Source organism: Vigna radiata, chromosome 5 (assembly GCF_000741045.1).
Source record: "Vigna radiata var. radiata cultivar VC1973A chromosome 5, Vradiata_ver6, whole genome shotgun sequence".
Taxonomy (NCBI): domain Eukaryota; kingdom Viridiplantae; phylum Streptophyta; class Magnoliopsida; order Fabales; family Fabaceae; genus Vigna; species Vigna radiata.
In genome coordinates, this window is record NC_028355.1 from 30,568,866 (window position 1) to 30,595,808 (window position 26,943).

The window sequence follows — 26,943 nt, forward strand, 5'->3', positions numbered from 1 at the left end:
TGAAGGAGCAGTATTAATAGTGATCAGAAAATGATACGATGCTGGAAGAAATATGACAGGTGCTGGAAGCAATACCCTGTTCATGAAAGTGGGCCGTACAGCCCAAATCAAGCGTGTCCAAACGGACGGGCCAGACCCATTAACACCACCGCCTTAATTTTTCATCACACTAAAACATTGTCCGTGTTTCCCACGAACCCTTGATCTATTTTTCTCTCTCTTTGTAGATACATGTTAAAGGCTTCTCATTTATCAGAATGACGTTCTGATAACCACGTTTCACCATTCACACAACACTGCCACCATTACCAGTGTCAACGTTGTTCTCTCGCAGTTTCAAATTAGTGTACTCTTTCACCCTTGAAATTTTCAAATATCTTTTCTTCTTCAATTGCTTCTTAGGGTTTCACGCTTTCGCATTTGCTCCTGCAGGTTTTTCTAGGTTTTCGGAAATGGCGCACCTAGGTGGAGGTGCGGAAGCGCACGCACGGTTCAAGCAGTACGAGTACCGTGCCAACTCCAGCTTGGTTCTCACCACCGACTCTAGGCCACGCGACACGCATGAGCCCACCGGTGAGCCCGAGTCTCTCTGGGGCAAGATTGACCCCAAGAGCTTCGGCGACCGCGCCTACCGGGGCCGACCCGTGGAGCTCGACGAGAAGCTTGAAAAGGCGAAGAACAAGAAGAAGAAGAAGGACCGTGACGCCGCCGCCGATGCCGCCGTCTCCGTCCCTTCAAAGCGGCGCCGTGTTCAGCATGACAGTGTTCTCTCTGCCTCCGACGACGGCGTGTACCAGCCCAAGACGAAGGAGACTCGCGCAGCCTATGAGGCCATGCTCAGTGTCATCCAGCACCAGCTCGGCGGCCAGCCCCTCAGCATTGTCAGTGCTGCTGCTGATGAGATACTTGCTGTGCTTAAAAACGATAGTCTTAAGAACACGGACAAGAAGAAAGATATAGAGAAGCTTTTGAATCCCATACCTAACCATGTTTTTGACCAGCTAGTTTCGATTGGGAAGTTGATTACTGACTTTCAGGAGGCTACTGATGTTTCGAATGGGAATTCGGCTATGGATGGTGAAGAGGGGCTTGATGATGATGTTGGTGTTGCTGTTGAGTTTGAGGAGAATGAAGATGATGACGAGGAGAGTGATTTGGATATTGTGCAGGATGATGAAGAAGAGGAGGAGGATGGGGTGGAGCAGAATGGTTCTGCGGCTATGCAAATGGGGGGTGGGATTGATGACGAGGATATGGAAGATGGTAATGAAGGGATGAGTTTGAATGTGCAGGATATTGATGCGTATTGGCTTCAGAGGAAAATCTCTCTGGCTTTCGAGCAGCAGATTGATCCGCAGCAGTGCCAGAAGCTCGCGGAGGAGGTGCTCAAGATTCTGGCTGAGGGTGACGACAGGGAGGTGGAGAGCAAACTCTTGTTTCACCTCGAGTTTGATAAGTTCAGCCTCATTAAGTTTTTGCTTAGGAATAGGTTGAAGATTGTGTGGTGTACACGGTTGGCAAGGGCACAGGACCAGGAGGAGAGAGAGAGGATCGAGGAGGAGATGAAGGGAACTGAGTTGCAGCCGATTTTGGAGCAGTTGCACGCTACAAGGGCATCCGCGAAGGAGAGGCAGAAGAACTTGGAGAAGAGTATAAGGGAGGAGGCTAGGAGGTTGAAGGATGACACTGGTGGAGATGGGGATAAAGAGAGGGACAGGGGCAGGAGGGGACTTGCTGATAGAGATGGAGAGAGTGGATGGTTGAAGGGACAGCGGCAGATGCTTGATCTTGATAACATTGCTTTTGCTCAAGGTGGTTTATTCATGGCTAAGAAGAAGTGTGACCTGCCTGATGGGTCTTATAGGCATCTTAGTAAGGGATATGAAGAGATACACGTGCCTGCCTTGAAAGCTAAAGCGCTTGATCCAAATGAGAAGCTTGTGAAAATTTCATCTATGCCTGATTGGGCACAACCGGCTTTTAAAGGAATGACACAGTTGAATAGAGTGCAGAGCAAAGTATATGAGACTGCACTTTTTAAGCCCGATAATCTTCTGCTCTGTGCCCCAACTGGAGCTGGAAAAACTAATGTTGCAGTTCTCACTATACTTCAACAAATTGCACGGCATAGGAATCCTGAGGATGGCTCGATTGACCATAGTGCTTATAAAATTGTGTATGTTGCACCTATGAAAGCTCTTGTTGCTGAGGTAGTTGGGAATTTGTCCAATAGATTGCAGGAATATGATGTTAAAGTCAGGGAGCTCAGTGGAGACCAGTCATTAACCCGGCAACAGATAGAAGAGACTCAGATTATAGTGACAACCCCTGAGAAGTGGGATATTATCACCCGAAAGTCGGGAGACCGAACTTATACACAGCTTGTAAAACTTCTAATTATTGATGAGATTCATCTACTTCATGACAACAGAGGACCTGTTCTTGAAAGTATCGTTGCTAGAACAGTAAGGCAAATTGAAACCACAAAGGACTATATTCGTTTGGTGGGACTGTCTGCTACTCTCCCTAATTATGAAGATGTTGCACTGTTCTTGCGAGTTGATCTGAAGAAGGGTTTGTTTTATTTTGATAATAGTTACAGACCTGTTCCACTTTCTCAGCAGTATGTTGGAATCACGGTGAAGAAGCCACTTCAGAGGTTCCAGTTGATGAATGATATCTGTTATGAGAAAGTTATGGCTGTGGCTGGGAAACATCAGGTTCTTATATTTGTACACTCTAGGAAAGAAACTGCCAAAACTGCTAGAGCCATCAGAGATGCTGCGCTGGGAAAGGATACTCTTGGTAGGTTCCTTAAAGAAGATAGCGCAAGCCGTGAGATTCTTCAAACTCATACTGATCTTGTGAAGAGTAATGATCTTAAAGATCTTCTGCCATATGGTTTTGCTATTCATCATGCTGGTATGACCAGGACAGATCGCCAGCTTGTTGAAGATCTTTTTGCTGATGGACATGTTCAAGTATTGGTATCAACTGCGACCCTTGCGTGGGGTGTTAATCTACCGGCCCATACAGTGATTATTAAAGGAACACAGATTTATAATCCCGAAAAGGGGGCCTGGACTGAATTAAGTCCTCTTGATGTGATGCAGATGCTGGGTCGTGCTGGAAGGCCGCAATATGATTCATACGGTGAGGGAATAATTGTTACTGGTCATAGTGAGTTGCAGTATTACCTCTCTCTTATGAACCAACAACTTCCTATTGAAAGTCAGTTTGTGTCCAAGCTGGCTGATCAGCTGAATGCAGAGATTGTTCTTGGTACTGTACAAAATGCCAGGGAAGCTTGTAATTGGATTGGATATACTTACTTGTATGTCCGCATGCTGAGGAATCCTTCATTGTATGGTATAGCACCTGACGTCCTAACAAGGGATATAACATTGGAAGAGAGAAGGGCTGATTTGGTACGCATCTCAACACTCTAATATCTCACTATATAATGCAATTATCTGAACTTAGGTTGATGTGATTGTACTTATTTGCTTTATTGATTAGGTGTATTTCTTTCCTGTTTCTTTTAACTTTATAGCGATCTTTATCTGTTGTGCTTCAGTTATGTTTGTGCTTATCATTGTCATTATTACTCTAGAGTTGCATGATAAGGGAACCAAATCGACAGCGGTTGTGAAAAATATTCATTCTAGTTAGCAATAGGTTCTTGGCCTCATAAGTTATTTTTATTTTTTCTACTTATCTTTTCTGAATCAAAATATGATATTGTTAGGAACCAAGAATTGAAATAAGAAAGAAGAAAATGGTTTTTATTGAATAGGATGAAAAGAACAATGAATAGGAGATTAAACTCTACCTGAGTTTTCCCTTCATAAAGTGCCAACGCTTAATTTCCAACGACAACAAATATTAGTCTGTCCTATTCTACCTCTTGCCAACGAACTAACTCATTATCTAGCTATCTTAACCAAGTCCTTCTCGCTGTACCCTACAAGATATTCTTTGGTAAAGTTTTATGTTGTATATTGCCTGTTAATAATGTCGTTTTTTTTTTGGTGGATATTGATTAATCTATTTTGTTGAAATATTGCAGATCCATACTGCTGCAACCATCTTGGATAGAAATAATTTGGTGAAGTATGATAGGAAGAGTGGATACTTTCAGGTCACTGATCTAGGCCGTATTGCTAGCTACTACTACATAACACATGGAACCATATCGACATATAATGAGCATTTGAAGCCTACAATGGGGGACATAGAGCTTTGCCGATTGTTCTCATTAAGTGAAGAATTTAAGTATGTAACAGTAAGGCAGGATGAGAAGATGGAGCTAGCAAAACTCTTGGACCGTGTTCCCATTCCCATCAAGGAAAGTCTGGAAGAGCCAAGTGCAAAGATCAATGTTTTACTGCAAGCATACATTTCACAATTAAAGCTAGAAGGACTCTCACTGACATCTGATATGGTCTTTATAACTCAGGTTAGACTTCATTCATTCCCGTTCTTGATTGACTAATTTTGGAAATGTCTGTCTTTTGTCTCGTTGCTGATTCTTGTATTCCCCCCCTTTTCTTTTCAGAGTGCTGGACGCCTTTTACGGGCACTATTTGAGATTGTTTTGAAACGTGGCTGGGCACAATTGGCTGAGAAGGCTTTGAACTTGTGCAAAATGGTGACCAAGAGGATGTGGAGTGTCCAAACTCCTCTTCGTCAATTCAATGGAATTCCAAGTGATTTACTAACGAAATTGGAGAAGAAAGATCTGGCTTGGGAAAGGTATTACGATTTATCATCACAAGAGATAGGTGAACTCATTCGTGCACCGAAGATGGGAAGGACACTTCATAAATTTATCCATCAGTTTCCTAAACTGAACCTTGCAGCACATGTCCAGCCAATTACTAGGACAGTTTTGAGAGTTGAGCTGACGATAACTCCGGATTTTGCTTGGGATGACAGAATTCATGGATATGTTGAACCATTCTGGGTGATTGTGGAGGATAACGATGGAGAATACATTCTTCACCATGAGTATTTTATGCTGAAAAAGCAGTATATTGATGAGGACCACACACTGAATTTCACAGTGCCAATTTACGAGCCTCTTCCCCCTCAGTACTTTATCCATGTCGTTTCAGATAAATGGCTTGGGTCCCAAACTGTTTTACCTGTTTCTTTCAGACACCTGATCTTACCTGAAAAGTATCCTCCACCAACGGAACTATTGGATCTGCAACCACTTCCTGTGACTGCACTGCGAAATCCATCATATGAAGCTCTATATCAGGATTTTAAGCATTTTAATCCTGTTCAGACACAAGTTTTCACAGTTTTATACAATTCTGATGACAATGTTCTAGTTGCTGCTCCAACTGGAAGTGGTAAGACTATATGTGCAGAATTTGCTGTTTTGAGGAATCATCAGAAAGGTCCTGATAGTGTCATGCGTGTTGTTTATGTTGCACCCATTGAAGCTCTTGCCAAAGAGAGGTACCGTGATTGGGAGAGGAAATTTGGAATTGGTCTAAAACTGAGGGTGGTTGAGTTGACTGGAGAAACTGCAACTGACTTGAAACTTCTCGAGAAAGGTCAGATTATTATCAGTACTCCTGAGAAATGGGATGCATTGTCCCGCCGCTGGAAACAGAGGAAACATGTTCAACAAGTTAGTCTTTTCATCATTGATGAGCTCCACTTGATTGGAGGTCAAGGAGGTCCTGTTTTAGAGGTTGTTGTTTCCAGGATGCGATATATTGCTAGTCAAGTTGAAAACAAGATCCGCATTGTGGCTTTGTCTACCTCACTTGCAAATGCAAAAGATCTCGGAGAATGGATTGGAGCTACCTCCCATGGTCTTTTCAATTTCCCCCCAGGTGTTCGTCCAGTGCCTTTGGAAATTCACATTCAAGGTGTAGATATTGCTAACTTTGAGGCAAGGATGCAGGCAATGACCAAGCCAACTTACACTGCTATTGTTCAACATGCAAAGAATAAGAAACCTGCGCTCGTATTTGTACCTACTAGGAAGCATGTTCGGTTGACTGCCGTGGATCTGATTACATACTCAGGTGCAGACAGTGGAGAGAAGCCATTTTTGTTGCGGTCCCCAGAAGAGCTTGAACCTTTCCTGGACAAGATTAGTGATGAAATGTTGAAAGTTACTTTGCGTGAAGGAGTGGGATACCTGCACGAGGGCTTGAATAGTCTTGATCATGACATTGTGACACAGCTATTCGATGCAGGCTGGATTCAAGTTTGTGTTTTAAATAGTTCCATGTGTTGGGGGGTGACATTGTCAGCTCATTTGGTTGTTGTGATGGGAACACAGTACTACGATGGGCGAGAGAATGCACAGACAGATTACCCTGTTACTGATCTCCTGCAGATGATGGGTCATGCCAGCCGTCCTCTGGTAGACAATTCTGGAAAATGTGTCATCTTGTGCCACGCTCCTCGTAAGGAGTACTACAAGAAGTTTTTATATGAAGCATTCCCTGTTGAAAGCCATCTTCATCACTTCTTGCATGATAACTTGAACGCTGAAATTGTTGCTGGAATTATTGAGAACAAGCAAGATGCTGTAGATTACCTTACATGGACATTCATGTACAGGCGGCTCACACAGAATCCTAACTATTACAATTTACAAGGAGTTAGTCACAGACATCTTTCTGATCACCTCTCAGAAATGGTGGAAAATACTTTGAGTGATTTAGAAGCGAGCAAGTGCATTACTATTGAGGACGATATGGACCTTTCTCCTCTCAATCTTGGAATGATAGCATCTTATTATTACATCAGTTACACAACAATTGAAAGGTTTTCATCATCCGTGACTTCAAAAACAAAAATGAAGGGTCTGTTGGAGATTTTGTCTTCAGCTTCAGAGTATGCTCAGCTTCCAATACGACCTGGAGAGGAAGAGGTTGTTCGTAAGTTGATTAATCACCAGAGGTTTTCCTTTGAAAACCCCAAGGTCACAGATCCGCATGTAAAAGCTAATGCCTTGCTACAGGCCCATTTCTCTAGGCAATTTGTTGGTGGGAACCTTGCATTAGACCAGAAGGAGGTGCTTCTTTCTGCAAATAGACTGCTTCAGGCAATGGTAGACGTGATATCAAGCAATGGTTGGCTGAGTCTGGCTCTTCTTACTATGGAGGTCAGTCAAATGGTGACACAGGGTATGTGGGAACGTGATTCCATGCTACTACAGCTTCCTCATTTCACAAAGGATCTGGCCAAAAAATGCCAGGATAACCCTGGGAAGAGTATCGAAACTGTTTTTGATTTATTAGAGATGGAGGATGATGAGAGGCGTGAATTACTGGGAATGTCAGATTCACAGTTGTTGGATATTGCCCGATTTTGCAACCGGTTCCCTAATATTGATTTGTCATATGAGGTTCTGGACAGTGACAATGTTCGAGCTGGGGAGGATGTAACTTTACTGGTCACCCTTGAGCGGGATCTTGAGGGAAAGACAGAAATAGGACCCGTTGATGCTCCAAGGTATCCAAAAGCCAAGGAGGAAGGATGGTGGCTTGTTGTTGGTGATACCAAAACCAATCTGTTGCTTGCCATTAAACGGGTTTCTCTGCAGAGGAAGCTAAAAGCCAAACTGGAGTTTGCTGCTCCTGCTGATACTGGAAGGAAATCCTATGCTCTTTATTTCATGTGTGATTCATACTTGGGTTGTGATCAGGAATATGGTTTCACTGTTGATGTTAAGGAAGCTGATGGTGACGATGAAGATAGCGGCAGAGAATGAAAAGGTAGCCTTCTGGACCCCTCAAACATGATTATTATCGACATTAGTTAGCTTGTTTTATTTAATATGCATGACAAAAATATCTAATAAGATGTCAAGAGTTAAGGGTTTTTAAACACGTACTACCAGTACCTTATATACATAATGCTTGAATGATTGTTCGATTACGAAAGAATCTCCTGTCAGTAAATTTGAGACATTTGCATTCGTAGTTAGCCTACATTATTGAATAAAACCGGGGGTATCTGTTCGGTTTTGACAGAACATTATCTCGTACTCGTAATTAGACCTTGTGTTTAACCACAGGTCGGTTTGGTTCGTATAATTTTTAATTATTTGAGACTATAATAAAATGCCAGGCTAGCAAATATTTCACGTAGTTATAGTTGATTATAACAAAGAACCAAGTAAAATAGTATTACAGATTGTCAGAGTTTTGTAAACGTTAAATTACAGACACTATTATATTGAATTAATAACGAAATATCGATTATATATTGAAATTGTGGAAATAGAAAGTTTCATTGATATATCTTTTCAAAGAGGTTTGTTTGTGGGTGATGGGAATATGAAGTTGAATCCTAAATTAATTGTTAGTTATTAATTTTTGAAGTATACTTGGATAAATGTACTAAAGAGTAATAACACTACTCATTTATGAAGCGAAATTATTTACTTAGGTTAAGAATTACAATTAAGTTTATTTAATGCTTTTGTTTTCTTACAATAAAGATTTCTTTTTTCTAAATTACCTTAAAAATTACATTTATTATTATGATGTTCGGGATTTAAGATAAAGTCATTTTAAGTTACGAAATAAAAGCTGAATATGATTTTATTTTCTTGTATGAGTCCAGAAAGTGTATAATATAAATATGTAAATGTCAAACCTCGTCTTTGAAGGGATCAACTGTTTTTTGGGATTGGATCGCTCTGCATTTATACAACAAAAGTTACATTAACTTCTCTGCCTCCCATTGTGTTTTTGATACTTCTCTGTCTGAATTCTTTTTATTTGACACACTTATGCTTAGCGGTTTTGAACAAACTAAATTTGTATCTTTTACAGTTTCGTGAGGCGACAAACGGAGGGGACAATAACCATTGCTGAAGATCGTCGTTGTATTGAATGTACGATTTACTTGTTGATAGTTGTAATTGCATGCTTACAATTGTCTAATGTGGAAAAGGAGATATTTGCAGTAGTAGGAAATGAAGTAACATTAGGAAGTGACAGTGTAGCTTGCTTATTGAAACACCGTAGCTGGCGGCTCCATAGTTGCAGCATCATTGAAACGCCCTTTTAAGATTTTGCACTAATTATGTCACAGAAAGACGAAACAGCAGAGATGTTGGAAAACTAATTTTGTCTTAATGCATGTTTTGCTGCACCTTGTATACATGTTTTTGTTTGGCTCCATTTGATTTGTGTTCAATAATCTGTATTAACACAACGAAACTTGTCCTCCCTTTCTTTGAGATATTTTTCGGTTCGTTGTTGGAGTGAGGCATTACTTCAAATTAACCATAAACCAATTTTTTGGAGGCATTGCATACTAATAAATAGTAGCAACAATAGTAATTCTCATTTTATCATACTTCTTTAGAGTAATTTAACTTGTCAGAAGTCTTTTCATTTCATTTCACTCGATTTCAAAGCAATGCGAAGGCTGAGATTGCAAAAGGCATTACCATCTGTATTCGAGTACAAATGAGTTAAAACATTGTTACGCCATGGAATGACCCTTTCATTTTCATCATGAAAGATAAAGTCAAGTGAACGTCATTTCCCCAATATACAAACTTTAAGAACATGTTATATGTATGATAATTATATCAAAGTTTACGTTAGGGCTAGCATCCTCGAAAGGAATGCACCCAGAAGATTTTGTCAGAATAGAAACATAGTCTACGTTTAAATCTCGCTCTTGAAAGAATATTTTCTAAAAATGATGAATTGTTTAAGTTGTTTATAATGAAAACAGAAGCATAACAGTAAGATAAATGTTAAAAATACATTTATGGGTTTCCTTTGTATTTTTATTAAGTTCCATTTGCAAAAAGAGACAACACATCCAACGAAGATACATGCATGATTATAGTAGCAAAAAGATTTTTCACATCCAAGCATTTATAGAACAGAAGGAATATGACATATCCACAAAGTAGTTGATGAAGAATTCTTGGATTTTAGATAGGTACATGCACTAAGTTGTAAAATAAACATGGATCTGCAAAGTCTATTGTGCCAAAGCACTTGTGTTGTAGACAAGAAGTACACCACCAGCTAGCAGACCAAGTAGAGTTACAGCCCAGATAGCCAAACCAGTCGTCCCTGCATCATTAAAACACCAACACAACATCTTTCACTTTCAACTTTTATCCTCAAAACTATCTATTCATCACATGAAAAACTTACTATAATGATAAACCACTCTTCCTGTGATGTGGAAACACAGATGAATAAGAAAGCACATGGATTCTCTAAATTCAACAACTTAAGAATAAGGGTACTCATTTTCATAATTTATAACATATATATATATATATATATATATATATATATATATTGCTTTAGAAGAATATATTCCAATGAATAATGAGTGAAAATAATTTGATATGTAGATTAGAACTTTTTTTTTTTTCTTTTTCATGCTAATTTTTCTTGAATGTCATTAAGGTTATTAATGTTTCTTACCTCCAGCATAGACATCACCGGTTGGGGACCAGTCCTTTTGGTCATAGATAGGACTGCATAATAAATCAGGAAAATGAAATTAGAATAAGAAATTTCAAAGCACAAATGAATGAAAATAGTTTTTATTTTCATTATTTAAACTTTAAATATTATAGATCTAGATGTTATTATTATTACCTGTATCCATCAACATTAGCACCGTATTTGTCAACATATTGGTACACACCCTTTCCCTGAATTCATGTTTGAAAGTTAGAAGAATAATATAGTAAACCCTACCAATAATCTCAAAAAAACGAATCAACTTTAGATTCCTTTATCAGAGACATTCAGACTCTAAAGTTATGTAATAAAGTAACAATTTCAAAATCTTAAACAAGGGTAAACAATTTCAGTCCCTGATTAAAAAAATCAATAACCAAAATCAAACACATACATAACAAATCATGATACACACATCAGTTAACTTTCTTATCAGTCATACACATAACAAATCATACAGAAACTTGAGTTTCAGATGATTTTCTTTTGAAAACAACTGAGATTACTTATTTTTGTGTATACTTTATAGTGACAACAGCATGTGTTAATTATGTTCTAAGATCCAATCAAAGATGGCTAATTAAAACACAAGCACAAGGGCACAAACCTTTCCTTTCCTGCCAGATGCATCAAGTCCATCCCTCAAGTTCATGCCACCATTAATTCCTGCAAACATTCAGACAAAAATCATCAAGATTAACAAAAGGGTGTGTTTATTTTTCAATGTTTTCAAAAGGGCAAGCATGAAATCAAACCATAGGGCTTGTCAGTCTTGATCTTCTTGCCACCACTGGCCACAACTCTGAATGAAGAGGAGTTCCTTGAAAGGGAGGGAAGTCCTCTGACAGAGGACTTCTCAACAGTGAAAGGGGCAGGTTTAAGGGCCACAGATGCCATAACTGAAGAGGCCATTTTTCAGCTGAGACTAAGTGTTGCTGCTTCTGCAAATGCTTCTTCTTCTATGCTATGGGATACAATACATCTGCCACTCATAGTAATAACAACAACAGTCACCAAGGATTTGTGATTGGTTTTCTCACACGTGGCATTTCATTTGTGGTAGACACACGGATATGATAATGTGAACATTATCTTAATCAGATCAATTTTTCACCTGTTGTTCATCATCATAAATATTCAAACAAAAATCTTCATGAAAGAAAAGTGATGGATATTCCCATAGGAAAAAAAAAAGGATAAATAATATTTTTTCCACAATATTTAAACATCATCTACATGTCATCGTGTGATTGGTTTAAAATTATTCTATAATTAATAATAATAATTATAAACATCATAGTAGACCAATCATAGAATGACTCATAAATAATATTTCAATGTTGTAAAAAAAATATTATTTAAATATTATTATCTGAAAAAAAAAAATTCTGGTTGAAAAAAAGAAGAGATTTTACGACATGTGTGTGTGTTATAAGGTGAAATTTACTGTAGAATTGCACTTAACACATATTCACTAAAACAACAACGAAAAAGTTATAATGGTTTCGTTTTGCCTTAGCTTCCGTTAACACCAAATTTATTTAGTATAAATTAAATTATGGAGGATTAGTCAAAATTATTTGTGAAACAAATTTTCGAAAATTTCTTTTCATCTTCGTTTATTATCTCCTCTTGATTTAAGTCATAAAAATAAAATACTTGTTGGACAACTAGTTTAGAAAATCAAATAAATAATTAATATGCTTAATAGTGATTTTTTCTTTATAAAGCAAATATTACTGGATGACCTATATTAACCTATTAAATGTGTTTTTTTTCTCAACAGAGACTCTTCTATGTGACCTTAATAGTGATATTTTTTTTTTTTTTATAAAGCAAATTTAGTTCCTTCGCTAATCATTATTAGAAAAACTTATCCATAATCACTTCAATGAAAGAAAAAGAAACATAAAACCAAATGAAAAAACTTCTAATTAAATTAGAGTTAATATACATTCTTATTTTGTAATTTATATATAAATTAAGTTTAACTTATAAGAATTTATTTTATTTCTTTTCTATTTTTGTTTTATGAAAAAGTTTGTGAAACATGTCCTTATTCTAATCTACCATGGTAATCATGATGATCACCAATAAACAAATCACTGTTAATTTGAAGAGTAATTTCTGTCTAAATCCCCATTTGTTACTTCAAAAAATTTATTATTCCATTTTACTTCTCAGTATCCAAATTTACTTATTAGTAAGTTGATTCATTCAGTAGACAATCATTACCAGAAATGGCTTGTAATTTGATTTCTTGCCTTGTCAAAGTGCTGTCTTAAATGTGTTTTATTTAACTAAAAAGATGCAACATACTCACAAATATAGTTAACGTTGTCATCATCTAGTTAGTGCACATGACAGATGCTTTACCTTATTATGCTTAGAATACAATGATGTCTTAAAACAAATTTTGAACATGAATTTTCCCAGGACTTAAGATAACAAAAGCTCCAACTATAAAGAGCTGACACTATCTCTAAGCTTTAATGCAGCTGCCAAACCACTATCTATGGCGCCTTCAACATTAGGACTGACACAGAAGTCTCCACAGACGGCTAGTCTCTTGCTTCTATCCCAAAGACATTTTTCTTCTGGGGCAATACTAGCAGCTGGAAATGCACTCCCCCTGTTAAAGCAATCAACTTTGCAACATGAAAACAAAACCTTTCTCATCATAAACAGAATGGAAATAGTTGCATGCAGCATTATTGTTATTATTGAAATTCTCTTCAGTTTCTAATGATAAAGCAGATAAATAGGAATACTAGAATATAATGACGTTGTTTCAAACAACATTAAAGTGTATGTGAGTTGTTGTAAATTCTTTTGATACCTGTGTTCAAATCATATCAATAAAAAATAGATCAGTACAGTGGTTTCTGACAAGGTAGCATTCTTCCATTAATTCAACACTAGTTATTATATACTTGTCATCATGCAAAGCTGTTATCTAAAATAGGATGCAGGCTTTACAACAACTAGATTCATTTTAATAGTTCTGATGCAATTCCTGAAATAAATGCAAGGATATTTGATAGATTAGAACTTTGTTTAGAAGAAAAAGGTTTTCCAAAACAAAATTCATATAATTATGAACCAGAGGTAAAGGCAACCGAGTTTCTGAAATGTGAAAAAGATTAATGGATAAGAAGTGCAAATGGAGCTGAATAACCATCTAAAGATAACGTATAGTAATGCTCTATAACTCAAGATAGTTCTTTCAAGGCACTAACTCCTTAGTGTAAAATGTCCATGGCAAGAGAAATAGCAGCGAACTCAGAGCTTCTATATACATTAATTCTTAGTTCCTTACCATCTATGAGCTTTCTTGAAAAATGGTGGAGATTTGATAAGCCCTGTGCTTTGAAATTCTTGCAAAAGCTGTTCAGCCACTTTGTTGAGCGTAATGTCTGAGGGCTTCTTAAGTCCAGTTTGAGCAATTACATCCTCAGCGTATTCTGGTGTAGAATGAAGAACCCATCTTTCACTGTAGAGATACCATTTACCACCTTATTAACAATTGAACGTAGATATAAAGTATAGTTATAACACAAATGCAACATACCTCGCAGTAGAACGGCTAGGCTTGCTGCTATCACAATAAGCCCGACTTAAAACTTTAGAATTTTCAAAAGAAAATGCTTTGACTGGAATCTGAATCATAAGATGAATTTTGTAGACTAAGATCCTCAATTATATGTCAGAAAAATGGTACTGAACAGAAGATTAGAATACTCAGCTAAGCCATAGTTCAACTACCTTGTACCAATACCTTAGGTTGTTTTTCATGACAGCTAATCTGTTTTATACTTTTGAATCTTATGGTTGTAAAAATTTAACACATTAACTTTGCTCAAGTCATTTTCAGTTGTTTTATACAGTAGATACCAAAATACTTAACTTTTTAAAAAGAAGTTATCAAGTCACTAAAAACTGAAAAGGAAATCACGAACCACCATGCAAAAACCAGATGAGCCATATGCAATTAATATATTTGTAAGGTTATAGAACTCAACAATAGATTGGGAGTTGTATGACTATATCATACTGTTGATAGAGGCTCTGCAAATGCCAGCATAACAATGAAACATGGCTTAACAGGAAGGTTGAGCAGCTTTTCTGACAACTCTGGCACTAAATTTGTATCTGCATCGCTTGCATGAGTGTAGACATAGTCAATAATACATAATCCATACTTTCCAGATCTTCAAGTTCAAATTCACCTTGAATGTATCAATTATTTATTTAATTGACCATGAAATTTTGAACATGGATTAAATCATCAAACTTCATTTATATTGGTTTAACTAAAGGAATTTTTAGTAGGTCACAAGAAACACACTGCATCGGTTGCAATCTGGCAAGAAATTGTTGAGATCCTTCTCAGCTTTCCAGAGTATTGCAAAAATGACAAAATGAAAGAAACACTTATCAAATGCATTTGCATTCATGCTATCTAGCATAGCATTAAAACAATTCCTCATCAAACATTTTGAAGGTGACTGATATAATCTTCTCAGATGAACTTTATTCTTTTTGGCCAAGTTTCTTCATTATCTACACAGATGACTTTCTAAAATAAAGACCTATTACAGAGTCCAACATTGTCTCCACAAAATGATAAAATGAATGAGGAATAACATGGAAAAATAAAGAGAGCCAGCAAAAGAAAACCATCATACCCATACCAAGTAATGGCAGCCGTCCTGTTACTTGTGTAATCCGGGGAGAAACTATGTTCTTGTCTGATGCAACAAGCCCCTTAAACTGACCAAGATTTTGCCCATTCACTCCTGTCAATGACCACTCTTTCTCATCATGCAACCATTCAATCCTTCCAATACCCACACCAAACTTGCTTTCCACACCTAACCATGACAAAACTAATGAAAAACTTTCTACTATCTTCATGGTAAACAATACAAAATAGTGAAGAGAAAGTTGATACCATTCTCACTTCCCAATGACTTGCAGATAGCATTCATGCCTGGAACACCTACATATCTCTTGCTTAATCCTTCCTAATAAATATTCCAGTCACAGAAACCACTATTCAAGAAAAAGTAATCTCAGATACACAAGGTTTTGTCCAAGTGGTCTACATAATTTGGATTACCACATAACATTTTGAATGGAAGTAAAATGTGATGAATTTTACAGAAAATAAGTTTTCTAAAATCTAAATTCTAAGGTGCTGCTATGATATATACCTTCGTATTTTCATCATGTAGTATTAACATTTATAAGGCGCTGCTAATATATATATATATATATATATATATATATATATTTTCATATATCAACACCAAACCTCTGTCAAAAGTCTACATTTGTCATGAGAACATGAAACACAACTTCTGCATTTGCATAGCAAACATAATTCTTTTTCAATAGAAATAGTAGATTCAATTTGGATAAAGTTCTCGACAAACACTCGTAAAAAAACAAAATATAGAATGAAATCATAGATGTAACGTGAACTAAAGTCCTTAAAAAAGTTAAAATTTACACCTCAACTTTTTTAGAAGATTTGTAGTGTACCTTTTCAATGTTCACCTATTAACTTAACAGAGCTCAAAATTCTTTTTTCAGAAATCATAAATAGTAAGATTTTATGAACTTATCTTGCACCACTGACCAATAACATAAAAGCATGACACTCTACAATCACTATACACAACTTATACTGCACAAAACCATTTGAGCATATGAATAATACTTGTCAACCTGCTCTATGTTTTTAAATTTATGGGTGTGAAAATCAAAGAAGCCAAACTTTTCGTTCCATTCAGCTACAAGACCCCTTGATTCCCACTCTTCAACCAGCCGTAACACTTCAGACTTGCCAACCGAGAAAAATGGAGCACCATGGTCAAAATGTAGCTCCTTCCCATCTTCAGTTTTCTCCCTGAATTGCATGAAATTGACAAAATTTAGGATCCTCTTTCAAATTATCACCAAACTGATGAAGGAAATTCCAGTATAATTAGTGAGGAAAAAACAATATTAACTGTGCTACACCTTAAAGTAAACTAGCTATCACTAAATGTCAGTGTCACTTCTTTGACTAAGGTATGTCAGACAGCAAATTATCTCAGAAAATAAAATAAAAAAAATCCATAAAACATATTAGTTGCTTAAAATAATACAGCCTAAAAGACTGAAAATAGAGAAAGATTTCACAGAGAGATCAAGCTACATGCTACCAATCTGAAAAGGTGAAAAACATGAGCAGTGACAAATCTTTCCTAATTCCACATATTCAGAGCAAACAAATACATGTCCCAATAAAAAACATCAAATCTGTTTGTTTTATCTCCCTTAAAAAATAAATACTTTTTCTAGGAGATAACAGAAAATTCTGTAATGTAACTGACGACTTATATAAAATTCTCCATGAATCCATTGGGTACCTTCAAAATGCTATTCCAATGGCTTTTGAACAGCAATTCCACAGAACCCCATTAGAATAAGTGGAGGGAACTCAGTAAATAAATAAAAATACCTTCTTTGGGACATGCGTCCACCAGGGCCTCTAGCTGACTCAAAGAGAGTAACAGAAACCCCATTTCTGGCAAGAGTTGAGGCACACACGGCTCCGGAAACTGTCAACATTTCAATTTTATTATCACAATTATTATTCAAAATTAGTTCACTAAAAACCAAAAATACTAAATGTAGATAAATAAATACATAAATACGAGTTGATTTCAGGTCAAGTGCATGCGGTGCTTACTTCCACTTCCCAACACGGCAACCTTAAAGGATGTGCTACTCATCTTTTGGTTTCTTTCCTGCTAACAGATTCTGAATATGAAGCATAGTAATGAGAAAAGGGAAGGTTTAGGAAATAATTGGAAGACTGGGCAATGGTCGAGGTGGTTGGATAGGTAGCTTAAACCAGTAAATGAAGGTTGTTCTCCCTGCACCTCACTCGCTTATTCCTGCACCTCTCCTCTAACTTTTATCTGTAAATGACATTTTTATCCTTTTGACCAAGGAATTTTTATCGATCAAGATTCTCCTCACTCTTCTATTTTAAATTGTTGAAAGAGTTCTTCTCCTTCTATCTCCATAATTTCAGTCCGCACCTCCCATTTTATTGAAAATGGCCACTTTGACCTTCTGTACAATCTAACACATAAGAAGAATAATGGTTAAAACTCTCATTTGGTCCTCATATTTGTATGACAATCCCAATTTGGTCATCATATTTTTTTTTGTCTCAATTTGGTCCTATAATTTGTAAAAATGAGACAATTAAGCCCTCACCGTTAAATAAAGAGTAACGTCGTCTGTTACTGATGACGTGGTGGACAGAGAAATGGTTGAGTTATAAATGATTTAAATACGTGTATTTAAGTGTAAAAAAAAAGCTTGTGACGTGGAAAATGATTTTATAATTTGGTTTTATTTAATAATCAGAAAAGAATAAGTGGGGGAATTAGGGATTTAAGAGAATTGGGCATTTCGTGAGTATCAGAAATCAAAGTTAGGGTTCGCATTCTCCATTTGTTCGTGGAAGTCCTTGCAGGTAGAAGGCGTTCAGTCATAAAGAGAAAGAGGATTTTTCTGTGTTGTAGTGTAGAGGGTGAGATTGTGGGGGTAATGGTGTTGATGGGTATGAGGGGATGAGGAATTGTTTGAATTTGCTTTTGTCTGTTCTGTTTTCGTGCTCAATAAAAGCTATAAGTAAATATTAAAAACAGGACAATCAAAGGAAAATTAATGGCCGAATGAGACGTCAATTGATGACTTGTATTGGGAAAAATAGTTTGAGCAATGGTGATTGTATGATGAAGAAAAAAACTGTGATGAAAATAGTTTTTGTTGTATGAATTTTCTGCGTTTCAGGTAGTTGTGAAGGAAAGGTTGTTAGCATAATGGAGGCACTTGTGTGTTTGTATATTGGGTAATATCGGGAAGAAACTCAGTGCTCACAACACCATGCTCAACAATACAATAGTGCATTCATCAGCAACATACGACAATTTTTCATAACGAGGAATAGAAAATTACCTCTTGGAGCTCTTATAGTTGATCCTGGATATCTCCGTTGATCTTAGATCGGTGAGAGCAACCAAACTCCTCCAGGCAGCTTCTGCTCTTGTATTTTTTTTTTGTAAGCCTACCCTCAAACAATTTTCCCCGAAAGCTCTCTCTCTTCCCCCTTGCTCCTTAACCAATTTTTCTTTTTTTTCCCCATGCCAAATTCTGTTTTTCTATCCTTGCCAACTCACCACCCACTCTTCCCTCACACCCAACACACACACCATTCGAATCTTTCCTTCCACGTGTTTTCGACACGTTTTTTTTTCTTATTTTCTTCCATTTTCGTTTCTTTTTTTTCGTTTTCTTTTCTTTTCTTTTCTTATATAGTTTTTTTTTTGTTTATTTACTATTTTTTTCAAAAAGAAAATAGAAAATCAAATTAAATAAGATAATAAGAAACTAAATCATAAAAAACTAAGAATAATAAAACAAAAATAGCAAATAAAAATGAAATAAGACAAAGACAAAAAAAATAATAAAAATAAAAAATAAAAAATAAAAAATAAATCCTACTATTTAGTCACCCGGACAAAATTGGGTGTTGACACCATCCTAAAGAGAAAAAGAGAGAAAGAGCTCAAAGAAAAGAATACATTTGAACTGAAGAAAAGAGAAGAGAAGAGAGAAACACCTACGAGTGTTTATATTACATGGTATTGTAATCAAATTCTCTCATTGAGAGATATAGGATGAACTACTTGTAAGCAATCGTTGATTGCAATTTTGAAGAGAATTAAAATACTTGCAACTAAACTTTATTTAAGTTGAAGAATCTAGGCGCAATAGTCTAGTACCAGGAGTGGTTCAAATACTCAAAGGAAATCTCGACTAAGGTTGCTGAGTACCAAGAGTGGTGCGAATACTCAAAGGAAATATCAGTAGGGTGCTGAGTACCAAGAGTGGTGCTAATATTCATTTATAATCGTGTGAAGATTATAGTGGAATCCTTTATGGAGGAGACTGAACGTACCTTAGTTGATGCGAACCAATATAAAATCTCTTGTGTTATTTTCTCTTCTTTTAACTAAACGATCCTCTTGAAACACCTATAGTTAAGCTTTATATTTCAAATACAAGAACTTCCAAGCTAAACGATCATTTCTTTTTAAGGAAGTTCTTATAAAACACTACAATAGAAATATTCTAAATAGCACAACAATCTTATCAATGTGTGTACATATATTTCAAGTTGAGCATCTAAGCTTTCAAAAGAATATTTCAAATGCTCGATAACATGCTATATCAAAAGGGTTGCAAAAAACTTTTTCATTAACACTATCCACCCCCCGGCCCCTTCTAGTGTTTTTCATGTACTTCAGTTGGTATCAAAGCTAACTTCATGGGGTTAGTTCTTAGTAGGACTCGAGGAAACGATCATGAGGAATGGAAAACGAAGGATACGCCATCAATTGTCCTCCCATGTTCAAGGTAGAGAAGTTCAACTACTGGAAGCAAAGAATGATTGCATTCCTTAAATCATGTCACATTGACATGTGGGACATTGTGGAGAATGACAATTACATTCCTGTAGATGAAGAAGGAGAGTCACTCAGAAAACTCTAAGGAGAATGACAATTACATTCATGTAAAACTATAAGGCTCACAACTCTCTGATGCGTGCTCTCTCAGAAGAGGAATAGAGGAAGGTCCATGCTTACAAAGGATCAAAAGAAATGTGGGACACCTTGGTCATCACGTACGAAGGATCAAACGAAGTGAAAAGGAATAAGTTGAGCTTGTTGACAAGATAGTATGAACTATTTTCTATGTTTGAAACGATCCTAAATGAGTTGAAATCCTTAGTTGAAGGTAGATCCGATGTAAGAGAGGGAGGGTTATGAAGTCGAACTCTAACACAATTTCAACCATATAAAAGACACTCATATAATAATCCAAATTGTTTTCTAACTCGTTTTACATACAAACAAATTTGTTTTCAACACACATAATTACTATTTTATAGAAGATCAAGATAGTTAAAACATGGTATTTTATGTCAAATCCCTGTGGATTTTACACTTATTATATTATAACAATCTAGTATACTTACTGGTATAATTTGGGTTGCATCTGAATGCAAACACTTGGCCATGCTTCTTGTGATTGAACCATTGGCTTAGGGTTTGTCGTCAATACTAGTGGAACACATGGCGCACAGGGTATGCCCTTATGCAAGGACTCACCCCCTTACCACCACCACTATTCAGCGTCTTGCCTCTTACTTCTTTTCATCTTTCTTCTTGCTCATAAAAGTTTCTTATTACTTTTGGAGCTTTGCGAAAGTCTCCCTCATGCACAAGCTATCAAAGAATAGTCTAAGATTTAGTGTTTTTATCACATGAGTAAGAGCAAACTCGTGGCTAAGGTTTTGGATCTGCCGAGCGGTTTTCCCAAACCGATCCATGAAAGAGGAAAGGGACTCCTCCTTTTTTTGCTTGAGGTTGACCAAGGTAAGAGTGGTCAGTTGGTATGACTTGCTCGTGGCAAATTGCATGCAAAACAAGAAGCGTATAGTTGCAAATTTATAAATGACGTTAGGTGGTAGGGAGTTGGACCACGCCAACGCTTCTCCCTTGATGGAAAATGGAGAACACCCTGCACCACATCGGATATCTAGTAGTGTAGAAGGCAATTTGGTTGACGAACATCCTCAGGTGCTCCTCTAAATCATTTAATCCATCATATTTCTCAAAGACTTGGGGAATTATAGGCATATGAGTCTCCATGATGGTCGCTGTGAAAGGTAGCAAGCCAGCCATATTCACCATCTACACGGACAAGTTCTCCCTGCTAGCTCCCGTGCTGCCCTCGTGGGTAGTCCTACACAGGTCTTTTTAAAGCCTAGATGGGCCAAGCTGAATTGTTGTTGTTGTTCTTCTTCTGAGGCTCGAGACACAAAGTGTTGAACACTCTCCTCTTAACGCATAACTGTGTTTTGGCCCTGAGGGCTATTAATTCCTTTTCACACCTGTTCTGCATCATTTACTTCATCTATCGTTGCATGGTTCTCATCATCTCTAACTGACTAGGATGATTTTCATACTCCTCTGCCACGACATTGCTCGTCATGTTCCCTATAGTCACCATTAAGTCTATGTTGGTTGTTGAATACTCGGCCACATAGTAGGCGCCAAAATGTTTCGGGTGTAAGGTCGATGTCAATGTCCAACATCTATAAAGTCGTCCAAGAGGTTCAAAAGTTGTCTTTTGCTTGAAGTCTCTTGTAGTTGTTTGTCTAAATTGTTTGGAGGGTACGTACAAAATGTACTCTAATACCAAAGTCAACTCAACATTTGACACTTCGGATATTAATGGTGTAAAATGCAATCACCTACCTCCTTACTTCAGACCTATATTTATATATTTTTTAATGAGCTTTTGATTAACAAGGGCCTAATTACAACCTAACTTTTTGTAATCATACTTTAACTTAAGTTGTTCAATGCTAAAGTTAATTACCCTAATCATTGACCGATTAGTCAGACTTCACGATCCTGATGATAATTTATTTGAGTATCTTATTAACAGTTAATCATTCTATCTATGACTAACCGAATGAGCTTACAATATAAATTCAATAAAATTAGAGAAAAAATAATTGTTTTACTGGTTAAACATTAAAAAAAACATAAATAATTGTTGTGCTATTTCATGGCCAAATGAAATTAAGTATCACGATAATTAACAAAAATAAAAAGTAAATTGAAAACAAACAAATTCTTTCAATAAAAAATAATAAAAATATTCACTTTTTAGATAAATAAAACGTAAGCCAAACATAATAACTAAATTTAAAAGTAGCAAATGTGAAAGGTCTTCTCCGCCATGAAAGGTGGACGACAAGCGTAGGTGGACGACAAGAAGCGTGAAGCGCGAAATTCCGCAAAACGACAACGTGTTGATATTGTCAACAAAAATATTTTTCAACAATATTTACGGCAACTCTGAGCACGTGAACCTTGAACACATTTATCAACTCTTCTTTTCTTTTATTATTAACTTTTTTTATTTATTATCTATATAACAATTTATCCAATTCATCATTAACTAAGAATATAATTTGTTTTCGTACAACTCAAAGAAATATTATTTTATCATTTATGGTTCAGAATTTAAGATTTTGGCTTTTCGTTACTTTTTTTTTATTAAATTTTGCTAACATGATATTAGTCAATACGTTTATATAAATTAATAATATCTTTTATTTCTCCCATTTTCTATTTAATCTGCTCTCTCTTTTATTTTATTTTAGGTTTAAATCTTTTTTTCTTAAGTTATAAGTTGATGATCAGTTTCTGTTTTAAAAAATGTCAATCTTTGATCCTTAAATTATAAAAAATGTATTAAATCAGTTCCAGCCGTTAACGAAATCAATGAAATATGTATCAAGTTGTCATCTAGATATGGAGATTTTACAACCTTCAAAGAGTTCACAAGTATGAAATAATATAGACGAGACTCATTTGATACATATTTCATTGATTTCGTTAACGGTTGGGACTGATTTGATACATTTTTTATAACTTAGGAACCAAAGGTTGACATTTTTGAAAACAGGAATTAAACTGAACATCTAACTTATAAAAAAATTTAAACCTTTATTTTATCTTAAAGATAAAAAAAAAAAAAACAGAAAGTAACTCTCCTTACTTCTTCTTCCTTTTTTCATTACATAAGGTGTTTCCGTAAGATATAGATTCTTATATATGGAAATAATTTCTTGCACATATTTGATGAAAAATAATCATGTTATTTCTAAAGTTAGGAAGTCTCCAATCATAATTAAGTAATAATTTCAAGATTGTTTGGATTTAAGATAACTTCATTAAAATATTTTGATATGACATTACATTTGAGAAGTTAAATATTTAATATAAAAATTCTGGATTATAAAAATGAAAACTGTTTTGTTTTTAAATTTTAGAAAGTCAAAACATAAAAAAAAATGTATTAAAATGTGTACATAAAATTTTTTGTATTGGGTCAAAATTGTAAAACATACGTTTCTTTGTTTTTCCACTTGAAAGGTTTAGTACCAAAGTTATTTTCAAACCCACAAGATACCTACGAAGAATTTTGTTGTTGTACGAAAGTGAAATGAAACCATATGCTTTTATAATTAAAAAAAGTAATGGTTGATCAACCACCATATTATATTTTCAAAGTGAGTGAATGTAACGTAGATTTTCAAGTTGAATTCAACAATGTAACAATGCCAACAATGATTTGTTTATCAAGAGTAAAATATACTTTTAGAATTTAGACATGAAGCTAGTTTTAGGGGAAAAAACGTGTAGTTGATTTTAATCTTTTAGAACTTTTTTTTAATTAATTTAGATTTTATAAATTTTAGTTTAGAAACCATGTTATCATATTTTAAATAGAATATATATTCCGTTCAATAAATATTGTAAATGATGCACTACAAAATGGTATATTCAACTTTATTGATCTAAAGCATTAGTACAGAAAAAACATATTATATGACAAGTAAAATGAACAAATTATAACAGGTGTTTTGGTATCATAGTTATGATAGTTATATGCACATTCTATGACGTAAACGTAATGAAAAATTACGTTATAATAAATTCAACATACTGTTATGACATATTTTCAGTTATCAATTATAATATATCTAATTTATTATGAGTAGTTCAATTTATATATCATAATATTTAGGCTTCTATGACGTAGTTATTTTCACCTACCATAATATCTCTCATGTATTATGATAGGTATTTGTTGACCTATCATAATACACGTTATTCAGAATTAACCTACTATAACATACATTGTCATGTACTTGTTTATTTTTTAAAGATTTATATGTGCTTACATTTAACATACTATGATAGACAATGTCATATATGTCATAGAAAGGTTGTCTTTTTTTTTTTTAAATGTTATTCCCCCGTTTTATAATCTCATTCAATCAATTTACCTAGAAATAAAAAATTTAATTAAATAAACAAAATGAAATTCATTTCATACTTTAAATTGTCCAATAATATTTAATACATTATTTGTTTATAAAACTATATATTCGATCCAAATATTACATTAACCTACATATACATACTAAATTGTAGCCAAGTTTCTATAAGTTACTAACACTTAAAATAAAAGAAGCTCACTTGGTTCTAATGTCTTCCATGTCTAGACCTTCCATTGGAGATGAATCATTAAAAATATACAAATAAAATAATGGAGTTAAAACAATATTATAATGAACAATTAGATACGTATTTAGTGTAAGACCCTGAAAAATTAGGGGTCTTAGAAATAAAGTTTTGTTAACAGTTGAATATGTTTTCTTTTAAGAGTTTATATATTGAATAAGGTGTTCTGTGTGTATATTTTTGTTAAAACATAATTTTATTATTTCTTTATGGTCAGTGTTGTGATAACTGAACGTGGAGGAGGCGGATGAGAGGAAGAAGGAGTTGTGCTAACAACCTTCGCGGCTTCCCCGATCGCTTAGCAGATTCCTCTTGCTTAACTTGCTCAGCAACTGCCTTGAAGAAGTTCTTCTTTGGATTGCAAGATGTCATAACCTATGAAAAATAAAAAAAATATTTAGCCAAGTTAAAATCAAGCCAAAAAACAAACAACAAAAGGAAATGTCATATCGAACACCTCAGTACCTAGGTCCTCCCACCCAAGGCAAATGATTATCTTTCAGGAAAGGAGCTGGCAAGGCAAATCATCAAGGACGTTAAACACCTCTTGCTCGGCCGGAGTCATATCTGACTACAACCAAGAAGTCACCCGAGCGGGGTCTCGGGTCCAGTACAAAGGAAACTTCGGTCAACCGTCTTCTTCAAAGAATCGCAGATGACCAAACTCAGTTATCTCTACCTTAAAAGATTTATCCTTAAAGCCTTTGAATGAAAATGAGTAAAGCTCGAATAAGGCTTTCCCTTTCTCGGAAATCAAGGATACTTAATCGCACTTTGGAATGGGTCAAGTCCAGAAGTAATGTAGAAAGGTCACGGGTGTAGGTGTAAGGTCTAATACTTGGCAAATGATGGCGAAGGCTTAAATATACCCACAACTGTTTAGATGTAGTTGGAAGGGTACAATATTCAGAGTTCGGAGGACCTCCATCTGAAAAGAGTTAAACAACAACCTCATGAACATCTCACGGAACATATAGGTGTAAGCGAAGAAGAAGTCACCCTTACTCCCTCCCTTTCAATGAAACACACATTCGTTCTCTTCACAAGCCATCAACCTAAATTGAGGACCAAACTTTATCGATCGCAACACATATTTACGATCGACCTAGTTGGACAACTGGATTTTAGTGCAAAAGCAGGTGGAGCACTCACTCACGTCATGAGAGCCAAGTCATAACCCACAACAACAGACAGAGTCCTCGCCTGCTCATTCTCCTATTCAGCACTCTCTACAATTACCCCGCCATAGACAAAGGCCCCCTTGACCGTTGAACATAACCTCTTTATTTTCCTGTACAATGGCTTTATTACCATCACGACCATCACCCGCTCGATTGACTTGATGAAGGATGAAGACGACTTTGACCCCGTCAAGGATGAGACACCCTCATTGCCTCGCCCACCTTTTCCCGAAGACTCCTCAGATGAAGAGAGCTTCACGGTAGCCATTTATTACCTGAAGTAGAATAAAGATGAACAACGCTTTCAAAAGTTGGATGAAAAAATGTGTAAATGACGCAATGGGCCTACACCATTTATAGTTAGCGAATCGCGAACCCAAAGATCGTCCCAATAGTTGGATGTAACGAAATCCAACTGTTTGATTCAAAGACTCTATAACTTTCATCCAGTGCGGGAAACAAAAAACCACATTCAATGACTAAGAACAGCCAACTCTGCAAATACCTAGCAGGAAATAGAAACCACTTGCCAATGGTAACAATTTCAAAATCACTGTAACTCCTCCCGCCCAAAATCGTATGCGCTTACTAGAGTTTGTCAAGTCCATCTGCCAAACAATTTTGTCTCGGACTTGGGGGGCCTATATACTGTATGGATCGATCGGTCTATTACTACCAATTGGTCAACCACATAATAAGTTAACTTTAAAAGCACATCGTAGTTGGATTAACTGAACGGTCGATTACAATAGTCATGATCGAGCGGTCCTAAAATTAACCTTCTCTATTAGTAAGGTAAAAAACATATTTAGACGATATTGGGCGGTGATTGGGCCTACACTAATCAAAGGTCCACTCAGAAACCTATAAATATAGAGGTAAGGTAAAGAGGTAGGTGGTTACATTTATTGAGTATTTAAGACTTGATTGTTCTAACTGATCAGTAATCTAAGACTAACTTGAGCGTCAGAGTGCCCTTTGCAGGTATCCACTGCTCAGATTTAGACTATACAAGGAGAAAGACGATAAATTCGA

The 26,943-nt window shown here is 35.8% G+C and overlaps 3 protein-coding genes across 5 annotated transcripts; 1 reads left to right on the plus strand and 2 right to left on the minus strand.

The window, feature by feature from the left end:
* Positions 1 to 193: 193 nt before the first annotated feature.
* Positions 194 to 9,167, plus strand: LOC106761825 (DExH-box ATP-dependent RNA helicase DExH12). The gene is made up of 5 exons (XM_014645393.2): positions 194 to 346; positions 433 to 3,428; positions 4,070 to 4,459; positions 4,559 to 7,751; positions 8,817 to 9,167. The coding sequence occupies exons 2-4, from the start codon at positions 453 to 455 to the stop codon at positions 7,745 to 7,747; spliced, it is 6,555 nt and encodes a 2,184-aa protein (XP_014500879.1). The 5' UTR covers positions 194 to 346; positions 433 to 452; the 3' UTR covers positions 7,748 to 7,751; positions 8,817 to 9,167.
* Positions 9,168 to 9,814: 647 nt separating this feature from the next.
* LOC106761826 (photosystem II 10 kDa polypeptide, chloroplastic) lies at positions 9,815 to 11,468 on the minus strand. Its single transcript, XM_014645394.2, has 5 exons — positions 11,243 to 11,468; positions 11,095 to 11,153; positions 10,623 to 10,678; positions 10,446 to 10,498; positions 9,815 to 10,082 (listed from the first exon to the last, which is right to left on the minus strand). Exons 1-5 carry the CDS (start codon positions 11,397 to 11,399, stop codon positions 9,988 to 9,990), a joined length of 420 nt encoding a protein of 139 aa, XP_014500880.1. The 5' UTR covers positions 11,400 to 11,468; the 3' UTR covers positions 9,815 to 9,987.
* A 1,347-nt stretch (positions 11,469 to 12,815) lies between these two features.
* Positions 12,816 to 17,601, minus strand: LOC106762809 (renalase). 3 transcript variants are annotated; one of them, XM_014646883.2, is made up of 9 exons: positions 17,187 to 17,601; positions 16,999 to 17,098; positions 16,221 to 16,401; positions 15,442 to 15,514; positions 15,176 to 15,361; positions 14,542 to 14,639; positions 14,059 to 14,147; positions 13,807 to 13,980; positions 12,816 to 13,119 (listed from the first exon to the last, which is right to left on the minus strand). In XM_014646883.2, exons 2-9 carry the CDS (start codon positions 17,010 to 17,012, stop codon positions 12,948 to 12,950), a joined length of 987 nt encoding a protein of 328 aa, XP_014502369.1. In that variant the 5' UTR covers positions 17,013 to 17,098; positions 17,187 to 17,601; the 3' UTR covers positions 12,816 to 12,947. The 3 variants fall into 3 exon arrangements, with proteins under 3 accessions (XP_014502369.1, XP_014502367.1, XP_014502368.1); XM_014646881.2 differs by having other exon boundaries at positions 17,230 to 17,600; XM_014646882.2 differs by having other exon boundaries at positions 15,182 to 15,361; positions 17,230 to 17,593.
* Positions 17,602 to 26,943: the final 9,342 nt, after the last annotated feature.